At 45.0% G+C, this 13132-nt stretch overlaps 1 protein-coding gene across 1 annotated transcript in view; it reads left to right on the forward strand.

Annotated features, from left to right (window-relative positions):
- LOC126298061 (toll-like receptor 7) overlaps nt 1-13132 on the forward strand; it is a 108456-nt gene that overhangs the window by 47403 nt on the left and 47921 nt on the right. The window contains exons 2-3 of the mRNA XM_049989380.1: nt 215-421; nt 809-4875. Coding sequence (XP_049845337.1) covers nt 215-421; nt 809-4857 — 4256 coding nt within the window. The 3' untranslated portion in view covers nt 4858-4875. The remainder of the gene's footprint in view (nt 1-214; nt 422-808; nt 4876-13132) is intronic.

The raw sequence follows: 13132 nt of genomic DNA on the forward strand, positions 1-13132 counted from the left end.
TTTCAAACACACTGCAAAATAGAAACCTTGAAGTAAAAATGAACGATGGTTCATAGGGTGTAATGTGTACGCAAGTTGAAACGGCCCAAGAGGTTAGTAGTTTTACCCACATTTGTCTCAGAATAGCGCACGCAAAGAAATGGACATTAGTGCTTTTAGCCATGCCCGAAAGTTTACTGTCAGTTTTGGGAGTTGGGCTTTTTGCTTTTTACAGTTAAACGGCAGCGCCAGCCCGCGCGCGGCGCGGCGCACACGTGCGGCCAGGCGTTATCGTGGCTGCGTCCGGTGAAAATCCGAGGGAGCGTGCACCGTGGCCTGTTAATAGTCCCAGGCCTGTCAGCCCGTGCTGCCGCCTGGCGGTGGCGCGCCGCCACGCCTCCCCCCTCCACGGCGGCCGGCCCCCACCCTGCCGCCACAGCCAGCCGGCAAGCGCAGTTGCGCTAAGCGTTAGTCGCGTCTTCGGTATATACTAGTGCGCGCGGCCACGATCGCGCCAGTTGCGCCGCAGAGCCAGACGCGGTGTGGCAGCAGCGAGGTAGGGGGGATAGACAGTCGCCTGTTCTTACGCGTGTGGGCGTGCTGGCTCCTGGCGCCGACGGGTGCAGTTCCAAGTAACTGACTGAAAGAACTTTCTCTTCTTATTCGACACAGTTATGTAGTGGGACTCGAGTATTTTTTCACCAATTTTGATCTGCAACGTGTGCACCCGGAAGACAGTTTCGACGCGACAGGGGACAGCAGTAGAGCGCCGTGCACGGCCGGTGAGTGCGGTGCCGTCGCACTCGTGAGCTGTCGTCCTCTGTGTGAGCCGGCGGCGATCGGCCGCCAAACGCAGACCTGGATTCCTCGGCGGGCAGGCGACATGTGCGCGCGTCAGTGTACGTCGTGTCCACGTTCCTGGCGCTGTGGCTGGCAAGCGGTGCGGCCGCGGCCAAGGAGCCCGACATCTGCAACTACGGGGCCGACAACGGCACGTGGTGCCGCATCAGGACGCTGGACGCCTCCGGACCGGCGCTGGCCGCGCTGCAGTTGGACCCGTACACTTCCAAGCTGCGCCTCACGTGTAGTCCCGATCTGCTGTTCGACAACGCCTTCACCACCAAGGCGTTCAGCCGCTACCCTCAGCTAGAAGACCTCACCCTCGTAAGCTGCAAACTGCGCTCGCTGCCGCCTGACGCCCTCGGAGGCCTTCCGGAGCTGAAACGTCTCAGTATCAACAGCCACAACGGCGACTGGGGCCCAAGTCACTACCTGGAGCTCGCCCCTGGCAGCCTCCGCGGTCTCAGTGAGCTGCAGCACCTCGACTTAGCCTTCAACAACATCCAAGCTCTTCCGGAAGGTTCCTTCTGCAGCCTGACGAACCTGCAGAGCATCAATTTGACCTGCAACCGATTCACGTCCGTCGAACTGGCCGGCTACCCTCCTCATCCGGCGCCTCCAGACTGCCTCGGAGGGTTTGACGTGCGCATCCTCGACCTCTCACGCAACGAAATAGCTGTGCTGGGCGGGGACTCGACGGTCACCAGGCTGAAGCGACTGCAAAAGCTGTACCTCGAGTATAACGCGATCGGCGCCGTCTCGGGAAGCGCCCTCACTGGTCTCACGGAGCTGCGCATGTTCAACATATCGTACAACAAGCTGCACTCGCTGCCTGGCGAGCTCTTCGCCACCAACAAAGAGCTGCGCGAGATCTATCTCCACGGCAACGAACTGCGCGACATGGGTCCCGGCGTCTTCCACAACCTCGAACAGCTGCTCGTCCTCGACTTGTCCCAAAATAAACTCACTGAGCAGCATATCAACGAGCACACCTTCGACGGGCTCATTCGGCTCGTCGTCCTCAACTTGTCCAACAACGAAATCAGTCGAATCGGCGGCCGCATGTTTAAGGACGTGTCGTTCTTGCAGATACTGGATTTACGGAACAATACTCTTATGTACATCGAGGACAATACCTTCCTGCCGCTTTACAACTTGCACACCTTGAATCTGAGTCACAATAAGTTAACCAGCCTCAGCGCAGCGACGTTCAGTGGTTTGTTTATTCTGAATTCATTGTCTATGAGCTACAACGAAATAGCTAGCATCCACCATCAAGCATTCAGTAACTGTTCAGGTCTCAAAGAACTTGATATGAGCAATAACTTGATGGACTCTGTACCTGAGGCACTGCAAGCTCTTTCGTTCCTCAAGACGCTCGACTTAGGAGAAAATCAAATTTCTTACTTTCAAAACGGCTCCTTCCGTAACCTGAACCAGCTGACCGGCTTGCGGCTGTTGGGTAACAACGTCGGAAACTTGACGAAGGGGATGTTTTGGGATCTCACCAGCCTGCAGGTGCTCAATCTGTCCAAGAACAAGATCCAGCAGATCGAAAGAGGTACGTTCGAACATAATTATCATATCGAAGCTATAAGGGTCGATTCGAACTATTTGACTGATATTAACGGCGTTTTCACGTCGATTGCGACCCTTGTGTGGCTAAATTTGTCAGAAAATCATCTAGTTTGGTTCGATTACGCTTTTATTCCGTCAAATTTAAAGTGGCTGGACATTCACGGAAATTTTATTGAAGCACTGGGAAATTATTACGAAATCCAGGATAAAATGCATATTAAAACAATGGATTGTAGCCACAACAATATAACGGAACTCAATCCTCTGTCTATTCCGAACAGTATAGAACTTCTATTTATCAACAACAATGAAATAACTGTCATTCAACCGTCAACATTTGCAGATAAGGTCAATTTAGTGAGAGTTGATATGTACGCTAATAAAATTCTTTCGATGGAACTAGACGCTTTACGCTTGCCTGTCATGCCAGAAAACAGATCTCTTCCAGAATTTTACATGGCTGGCAATCCCTTCCAGTGTGACTGTCAGATGGATTGGTTACCGAAGATAAACAATATGACAAACCCTAGGCAGTACCCGAGGGTGATGGATCTGTCGAGTATTGTGTGTACAATGACGTACGGCCGACACGGCTACGTTGTTAATGCTATAGAAGCCCAGCCGTCAAACTTTCTATGCTCTTACGAAACGCACTGTTTTGCCCTCTGCCACTGTTGCGATTTTGACGCGTGTGACTGCGAAATGACGTGTCCGGAGAACTGTACTTGCTACCACGATCAGACATGGGCTCACAACATTGTTGACTGTACTGGACTGAAGAAAACAATTATGCCACCGCGCATCCCCATGGATGCGACCGAAGTGTACTTGGACGGCAACAATTTCGACGAACTGCAGGATCACGTCTTTATCGGCAGGAAAAATCTCCGCGTCCTATTTGTAAATGCCAGCAACGTCAGAACGATACAGAATCGCACTTTTAATGGCCTGCGCTCTCTCGAAATTCTTCATCTAGAAGACAATATGATACGAGAACTGAAAGGCTACGAATTTGAGCGTTTATCGCAGTTAACAGAGCTCTACTTGCAAAATAACAGGATATCTTTCGTGGCCAACATTACACTTTTGCCGCTCATGTCGCTGGAGGTACTGAGACTAGACAACAATCGCCTGATGACATTTCCCGTATGGCAGCTGAACTTGAATGGCAGGCTGTCTGAGATCTGGCTGGGCTACAACCCGTGGACGTGCAGGTGTAAGTTCCTACAAGCGTTGCAGGCTTGGGTCTCCGACAACGCACGCAAGGTGATGGACGGCGAGAACATATGGTGCTATATCAATGACACGAAACCGCCACAGCGACGGGAGATCGATTTCAATAGCACCACCTGCAGCGATTACTACGCCAGCGTTTCTGTTATCCAGAGCATCATGATATCCGATTACCTCCCCATGGTAATTACCACACTTTCCGTGTTTATCGTAATACTGACGCTGACTGTCGTCATGTTCGTCTTCAGAGAGCCAGTGAGAATATGGGTATATTCACGATACGGTATACGTCTTTTCGAATTCAAAAGCGGCTCGAAACAGTTTGCAGAAGAGAGGGAGAAGTTGTACGACGGTTACGTGTGCTACAGCCCCAAGGACGAGGATTTCGTGCTGCACTCTATCGTGGCAGAACTAGAGCACGGGGACCCGTCGTTCCAGCTGTGCCTGCACTATCGCGACCTGCCGCACCAGGCCTACTTCCAGCACTCGACGTCGCCGGTGGTCCTGGAGGCGGCCGAGGCGAGCCGGCGCGTCATCTTGGTGCTGTCTCGCAATTTCATGCAGACCGAGTGGTCGCGCTTCGAGTTCCGGTCGGCGCTGCACGAGGCGCTCAAGGGTCGCGTGTTCAAGCTGGTCGTCGTCGAGGAGAGCAGCAACCTGCCGGAAGCCGAGGAGGACCCGGACCTGCGGCCGTACCTCAAGACGGGCGCCCGCGTGCGCTGGGGTGAGAAGCGTTTCTGGGCCCGCCTGCGCTACGCCATGCCCAACCGCGACAGCTACGCGCGCCACCAGCACCACCACGCCAAGAACAGCAGCATGTACCGGCGCAACATCAACAACTACACGCTCGAGTCGACGATGAGCAACGGCAACCAACACGGGAATGCGAACGACAAGAACCGGCGCCTGCAGCAGCAGGGCCTGGGGCAGCTGGTGCCGCTGCAGCAGCTGCGGGCCAGCAGCGCGAGTGCGAGCAGCAACAGCGGCGACGCGCCGCCCAGCTACACGTCGCGTCGGGCGCCCGACGACTCGCCCGCCGCCTCCGCGGCCACGGCCGGCGTCGCCAGCCGCCCCAATTCGGAGCACATCTACTCGTCCATAGACTCGGACTACTCGACGCTGGAGCGCGACGGCTCGGTGGTGCTGCGCGGCCTCTCCAGGCCGCCGTGGCGCACCGCCGCCACCGCCGTCACCGAATCGGGCGGCGTCCAGGCCTACCTAGTCTGAGCCACCGCTCTCCCACCTGTAAGTACACCGCACGCTTATCTTCTTCCCCTTCCCGCTTCCGTGTGAGAATGTGTACATTTTCCCTGCTAACTTTTCCGTAGACGCAAATCTTCATTTCTCTTGTGTGCCGCCAATTTACATTTTCGTATCACTTCTTTTAGGCGTTGTGTTTTCTACTTCTTTTCTTCTATATAGACTGACTTTTGTCTCTCTGTGGCCGTACTTTGTCTGTAACTACTGTGTGACACAATATTCACTCATTATATCTTCTTTACTTCTGCAATGCCTGTCGTGTTTCAGAACAAACACTACACTGAAATGTAATTCCTCGAGAATGCTTTAAATTCGAAGCGCGCCGTCTACCAAACATCTAGTGACTGAACACCTTGCATTGTTATTTAATACTTCAAATTTCTTCCTTAGCGTGTCATTACTTAGGTGTGCCTTACCTCATTTCCTTTACGTTAACAGCCGCTTTTCTTCAAAAAATCGTTGCATGGTTGTACAGCTCCCAGTTTTGTTTCTACGTTTCTCTTTAGAGTCCATTTTCCTTCACAATTCAGAATTGGACATAAAAAAATCGGATATAGCGCTCGATCGACGGACATGCGTACTTCTTCTATCGTTTACGTAGTGTTCTCAAATGTAACGCCCTATGTGCGGTAACAATATTAAAATTTTGTGCACCATGTCTAGCGAATATAGCGTCCGCCGTAGTATTTCGTGCTTCAGATTATTAGTTGCTTCATATTATTGGAGCAAGTACTGTGCGCTGCGAGCTCGCTTTATTTATATTTGTTTGCAGCGTCTTCGCACTAGATACAGTCCCTAATTTAGTGAGACAGATATGCAAGACACAAACATAATATATCCCTAAATCTAAATTAATGTTTTTCTAATACTTTCTTAAATATTAAACGTTACTTTACCTGGTAAAACGCTCAACTTAAAGTGACAGAGGTACCGTTGCTAACAGGCAACATGTGAACCGTAGTGAAAATGAGAAAATTTCTAATGAAATACAATCTATTTTAATAGTTTTGATGCATACTTTCAATAATTGAGGGAACTGGTCTTAAAAATACTGGTGTTGCGCTAGCCGTATGATGTAATTGGATAACTTGGTTATATAATAATTGCAATTATATATCCCAAGATAAATTTCAGCTAAGCACTTTGACAGTAAAATAATTAACAAAAATTTGCTGCACATCGTTCATGCCTCATCGTTATGTTCGAGGATCATAATTCTTCTTCTTGTGTTAGTTTCACTGCAGTTAACGGGGCCTGTAGTAGTTGTATTTAAGATATGCCGTTGTGAAAAAGAATTTTGGTCGAAATTCACCATATTAATTCGCGACGCCCGATAAAGCTTTTAATATTGTCCTGAATAATGATAAGGAATCATTTTTTTTAATATGCAGATTATACTGTTTTTCACCAAAAATTTAACCTGAAAATGTAAAGGTATTATCAGAGCACTAACGCTTGTTGGTTACAGTGAGTGTAAAGGGATTCACTATACAGGAAATACAATAGAAAATCTAAATATTGTTATCTATGCTCAGGGATTACTATTTCACTTCCCCCACTATTTTAAACTGCACATTTAAACAAGCAAATGGCAGTGCTCGTCCGATTAATATGTCTATTTACACAACTCTTTGTGTGGCTTCCGTAATTCGTGAAATTAACTTTGTTTATAGCGCATGCCGAATCAAGAAATTTAGTGAGCGCAAAGCGCTGCCCGTTACAATGAAATCCATTTTCATTAAATTTCTTCTGATGCAATGATACTTTCTTCTCTTACTAAACTCATGCCATATTTTTAAATTCGATAAAAGATGGCAGTGTATGTCAACGCCGCTCGACACTCGATGTAGTAAAAGATTCTAACAAGTGGGTCATCTGATCAGAAGCAGGTACTTCTTTGTTGTCGTTTTCACTGCATGAATGATTCATTAGTGGGCCGAGTTCGTTGCTTACGGGACGCTAATAAAAATTCAACACTCTATGCACTAGCGCTGCGGTACCGCCGCACGATTGCGCCGTCGTTGAAGTGATTATTTATTTCTCCCATCGACAGTGTACATTCAGCAATTGAATATATGAGATAAATTTTGTGTGTTTCACAATGTTTTTCACGCTCTGAAATTTATGTCCTTTAATAAATGAGAGTGCATTTACTATATAGTAAAATTGATGAGTTTATGAAAACAGAAAAAAACTTGCAAAATTAAGAGGAACGTTTGTGAGAATTGGAATGCAAAATGTGGCCGTAGTATACACCAACGAGGATTTCCTTTATGGTTTCAAACGTAAAAGAAAGTACGTTTATGAAGTAGCACACTTCGTTTCTGAAATGTCTTATGAATAATTTTTCTCTGGAATAATTATCACAAGTTTATAACTGAGTTTTCCTCTCTGTTTTCTAGCGAAATTCGTTTACAAGTGATGTCCTACGTAACGCAATGAAATCCGTTAATTTCTCAGTTCTAGAACTTTTTCTGTTGAAAATAAAGTCCAATCTTTCCACGTTCTTTGGGTTATTTGTAAGACATCTGCAGAAATTAGCGTACGTTGCATAACCCGCTGTGAGGTTTACTCCAGTTGTATACAACACTTCGCGATTGTTTTGTATTAATTTTTTATTAATTTTTTGTATTGATATTTTTCACATGAAACACTATGCGTCTGTGTCGGTTAAATGTATTGTGATATGTGGTCGTTCAGCTTAGGGAAGAGCTCCGAAACGAAAGCATTATTTAGTCGGCAGCTCTGTAAGGAATTCGTAATTGGTATTTAGTTCATACACTATGTTTCACGAAAGAACATTTTAATATGTTAAAGATTTATTAAACGCACTGCAGGCATTCAGGTGCACTCGAATAAATATTTTGGACGAGCGCCCGGAATGTCTGCAATTCATCTAGGTGAAGCAGGATAGATAATTCTATTTCTGGGTGGATTGGAATTAGGAGTTAGATAAGAGAAATGCAACAATTTAATGTAGACCTAATGTCATACAGATTTTCAGGTATGACGTATTGTTGAGAAATAATAGAAACGCATTTGAGATCTGGTCTTTCCTAAATTTAGGCTGAGAAATATTTTAGGTAGTGTGAAAATAAAAAATTCAGTATAGTCTCGCTTTTTTTTTTACTGGCGCAAATCGGCACTAGTCGATGGAATACTGTTCAGTGCTTCGATGATGCGAATGGGAACATCGATTTTTACGCTCTGTCTAAAATGCCGTGCTGTGCGGCCGAGGTCTCGATTTTCTCACTGCGCTCCTTGTTTCGCCCGAGCGCGACGCGTCCTAAGTAATGAGCAAACGGACGCGTTATGCGGGGAAAGTGCTCCGTAAGTAAGGCTTGGCCCGGTCACGCGAGCGCCGTAGCGCCGTCGTGCACGCCACTTATATCACTTTTAATACAAAGGCCGCGAGCTTTTCTGCCAGCTATTTCTGGAATTAAGATAACAAATAATTTAACTTGTTTTGTGGCGTTCCGTCTTTCGTGGAGACATTTACGCCGTGTCAATAAATACGTACCTTGTAGGCGTCATTAGGTTATGTCCTCTTGCTCGCTTCCCCGATTTCCTTCATATTTTGGTTCCCACAAGTGTAACAATGCTATTTTTTCCTTATTAATATTGTCTTCTATTTGCACTGGGTAACTCTGAAGTTAACATTTCGTCGTGGTTATTCTCTCGCTACACGTAAATTTTGGTCTGGAGGTATGAAATATGTCTGTGACGCTAATAAGAACGAGGACCAAATATTGGAAGCTGAAGAAGTCGCTTCTAAATTCCGGCCATAATTCCTTTTTATTTGCTGCAGGCAAGCGTACAGCTAGCCCAAATGTGTTCCTAATGTAAAGGCTTACGTTAAATCAACGGCGAGACACTTGGGTGTTGTATTTTGATACCCAGGGCAGCCGTTATAGCCACGCCGTGGTTAAAATTCTGGTTCGTTTGTTTACTGCTGAGCCTTAAGGCACATTCGTATGCTCGCAGTAAGAAGTATGATAGCATCCCTGCTATAACTGTCAAATATCTTTATGTTTTAAGTTAAAGTTGTGTCTCATATATATGATTAACAATAGGACTGTGTGTGTAGGCTGAAGGCAGAGGAACGAGGTGCAGTTCTACCTGTTGAGAAGCTCATTAACCAAACGCTATTCTCGTACAGAATCGTGCTAACCTTTCAATCTGTTAAACATGGTGCCACCACAATAATTTTCTAATGCGATAACAGTATATCATTGTTATTTATTCTGCGTCATCTGTGATTCTTCGTTTGTGAATGGCAGCCAAGCAACCAAAATATGAATTCATTGCCTTTTTTTTTTTTTTACAACAATCATTTCACCCACAGCACAACACTCTCGCCCATGTCTTGCCTACAAAAATGCACTATTTCAAAATAGTTAAAATGTTAAAAGCGTGTGTTCAATTTTTGTACAAAGAGAATTTTTGCCGCAACAATTACATTCTCGTCATTATATCCTATGTCGTTACAATTCTTCCTTCTTTCACTTTCTGAAGTAACGCCCTTCAAAATGCTACTATTTTGCTAACCTAAAGTAACATCGTCAAGGTGGAATAACAAGTGCACTGTTTTTGTGCTACTGAGTTTTGTTTATTTTCAAACTAGTTTACGGCTTATTGGGCGATTTTCAGGTAACAAGTGACTAGCATATGAAAGGAACACTAGTTATTTGGTAATCAAACATTATAAGCAAAGAGACAATCCACTTGCATGGAGTTTTGTGCATCAAACTTGTTTCTTATCGTTGAAATTACGCTTTACACAATGGACAATATTAAACGCAATAAATAAATAAACTGTTCAATATTACCGATTAAATGGTTACAATGCTAAATTTTGTTTGTCAGGCAATATCAACACCTGACAAACTTAAGCGTTATAACCATTTCAATTGTAACTATGTGTACTTTAATTATTTATTGTGCTTAACACGGTAGTATTAATAGAGTAAAGTGTAATTTCAACCTTAAGAAATAAGTCTGATGTACGACACTCAATGCAAGTGGATTGTATCATTGCTTACAGTGTTTGGTTACCTAAGAACTAGTATCCCTTTCATACGTTAGTCAGTTTTTTCTTGAAGACTGCCCAATAAGCCGAAAACTAGTTTGAAATAAATAAAAATCAGTAGAACAAAAACCGTGTACTTGATATTCAACCTTAAATATGGAACTGTTTACCAAGAAGTAAAGGAGGAAACCATGAAAAAGTAACATCTTTTAAAACAATAGCTCTATTTTCCGCATTTACAAGGCAGCTCTGATAAGAAATCGTCGCGCGTTGCAGTATATATTTTTCAGTCACACGTGCTACAACAATTTGAATACGTTATTGGGTAACCGTCAGTTCTTTTTAGTGTACTTATTCAAGATTGCCCACTAACTGTTCAAACATTTATGAGTAACAATCGAACGAGTAAAAAACCTATCTTTGTACACTGAAAATAATAATTGTCTCTGAGAAAGCTGAATTTTATTACCATTTCTTCCTCATATCTCGAGAGAGCGATACAAAATATCACAAATTTTTGCAAATCCTGCTTTTACTGCTAGCTGAAAATAAACTATGGAAAGCAGTTGCTAGACTATATATTTCAGTTCAGTGTTGACTTTGTTCTCATATCATCAGGATTGTATCATGTTCGCTCATGTTGAAAGTCAAACATACAAATTTAGTCTCTCTTTCGACAAAGTTACTAACAATTCATTTAGTGCCAATTAGCTTTTTTACATTCTTAAACTTATTTCTGGAGCGAAAGATACAGTTATGGTAAAAAATCGAAACAGCGGAAGCACTGTGTAATTACTTAAAAAAGTGTGTTAAACTCGCGTTAATGGGCTGAATCTGAGGAAAGTGTATGCTCTTGTTATTATGTTTGGATGCCTGAACACGTACAGATTTACGAAATGATGCTCGCATCTCGTATTTATTGGGTGCTATCAGATAATTAATCTGGTTTAATTTCCGTGTAATACTCTATTAATAACTTTTAGAAATAAAAACGTAATTCCGCCTCAGCCATCCGGCAAATATGGATAGCTATCGATTGAATGCTCGAGAAGAATTCGTCTCGGGTTGTGACAGTTGAATGGTCTCCGAATAGCTCGAACGTGCGCTTAGTACTTAGCACAGCGCCAGCGCGTCGTTTCCAATTGACGCCGGTAGCCTGGGTTATTGGTCGCTTATCAAAGCAGGCGCTATTACAATTCGAACAGCGCGCCCAGAAAGAAAACAAAACCCAGAGGCAGGTAGCCACGGGAAGAAGGAGAAGGAACTTAGTCATTCCGAAGCGAGGCGTTATCTGCCACACTTTTATAACCTATTTCGAAAGCGGACTGTGGAGAGGTGCGCCACAATAGCGGGCCACAAAAGTGGGCTCATCTCCTGCTGGCTTTCGAAATTATTTATCTGTTTCATTTTGGCTCCCCAGCCAGGCGCCTTGTTTTAAAATGTGATGAGCTGCATCAGTGGCGGCCGAGGGAACCCCCCGGCGAGAATGCGACGGAGATTTATATCCCGCCCGTAGTGTGAACACTAACTGACAATCAGCCGCCCGCGCCCACACTCCTGGCGCCGAACTTGGACGAGTTGTGTGCTGTTTTGTCTCGGGGTGTGGTCCAGTAATATTCGTGCTCACGCTCCTTCCCGAACGCGCACACCATACGTAATACGTTTTGTTTCTCGGACTTTTTCGCAAGACAGGAAAACGGAGGAATCTCCTAGTTATTGTCAAAGAAAAGTTTCTGTGTAGGAGATACAACAAGAAGTACAATGTGTCATGCTTGGATGGGAAATGGAAATGCCGTGTGGCTAGAGCCTTCCGTCGGTTCAAAAATGGCTCTGAGCACTATGGGACTTAACTTCTGAGGTCATCAGTCCCCTAGAACTTAGAACTGCTTAAATCTAACTAACCTAAGGACATCACACACATCCATGCCCGAGGCAGGATTCGAACCTGTGGCCGTAGCGGTCGCGCGGCTCCAGACTGTAGCGCCTAGAACCGCTGGGCCACTCCGGCTGGCTCTAGCGTCGGGTAGACCGTTCGCCTGGTGCAAATCTTTCAAGTTGACGCCACTTCGGCGACTTGCGTGGCGGTGGAGATGAAATGATGATAAGGATAACACAATACCCAGTCCCTGAGCGGAGAAAATCTCCGACCCAGCCGGGTATCGAACTTGGGCCGTTAGGTATGACATTCCGTCGCGCTGACCACTCAGCTACCAGGGGCGGACATGTTTGGATTAATTTATTTACATTCCACTATTTATAAATATTCCAAAATAAAATTTCTGCGGCTCGTAGAGTTACACATTCACGCTTGCTGTTTTCTGTATGACGCTCCCCGCATACTTTTACATCTACAGTCTCATACTGAACTGAAAATTCATCTCTCTAAATTTCCGTGCTACTTGTCTCAGGCCGTAATATTTCTAAAGACTGGGCCCTCTGAAATTTTCTTTCTACTAGTGCTGTATCCGTTGTCAACGAAATGTTTACACTGCATCTAAGGCAACGTATCCAAAAACTGTGCAAATAATAGCGTTCATTCATTATTCGTTGGGTGTACAAATAAAGTATCAGAGAACTACTTGAGTTCTCGGTGGCACTTCCAGTCTTTACAGTCAGGCCCTTGGCTGCCTGTTGATTCCTTGCGACAACGTCAGTCGATACCACAAAACTTTGATTGTCACCACTGAATGTATTTAAAAATTATAACTTGATCGTACGAAGTAGTTCTGTTCTACGACTTAACTCATGTGCATTTAAGAATTACATTGGCCTACGTAACTTTTTGAGTTTATTGGCGTTCGGACCATGCCCATGCAGCCATCTCAGTACTGTAATGGCAGACATGACGGCAGATACAAACGTAAGGACAGTACAACACCTAGTCCGCGAGCGAAGAAAATCTTCTACCCGGCGTGGAATCAAATCGGGGTCCCTTCGCTTAAAAATCCGCCACGCTAACCGAGCACCTACCGAGGCAGACGTACATAAGAAAAAAATTGTATGACGGTATTCGCATACCATTTCTCAATACAAAGGAGGCAAGTGCGAAGACCTGCATCTCGTGGTTCCAAACAAACTTGTAATCATCTACATCAATAACATGGAATTTTGATACTTCTATTACTGTTTACACGATTTCAAACTATTTGCCATATGCATAGAGAAAACGAATTTTACCAGCTGGTTATCTTAAAATACAGCCTTCTGATTTCT

This window comes from Schistocerca gregaria, chromosome X, assembly GCF_023897955.1.
Source record: "Schistocerca gregaria isolate iqSchGreg1 chromosome X, iqSchGreg1.2, whole genome shotgun sequence".
In the NCBI taxonomy this organism is placed as follows: Eukaryota; Metazoa; Arthropoda; class Insecta; order Orthoptera; family Acrididae; genus Schistocerca; species Schistocerca gregaria.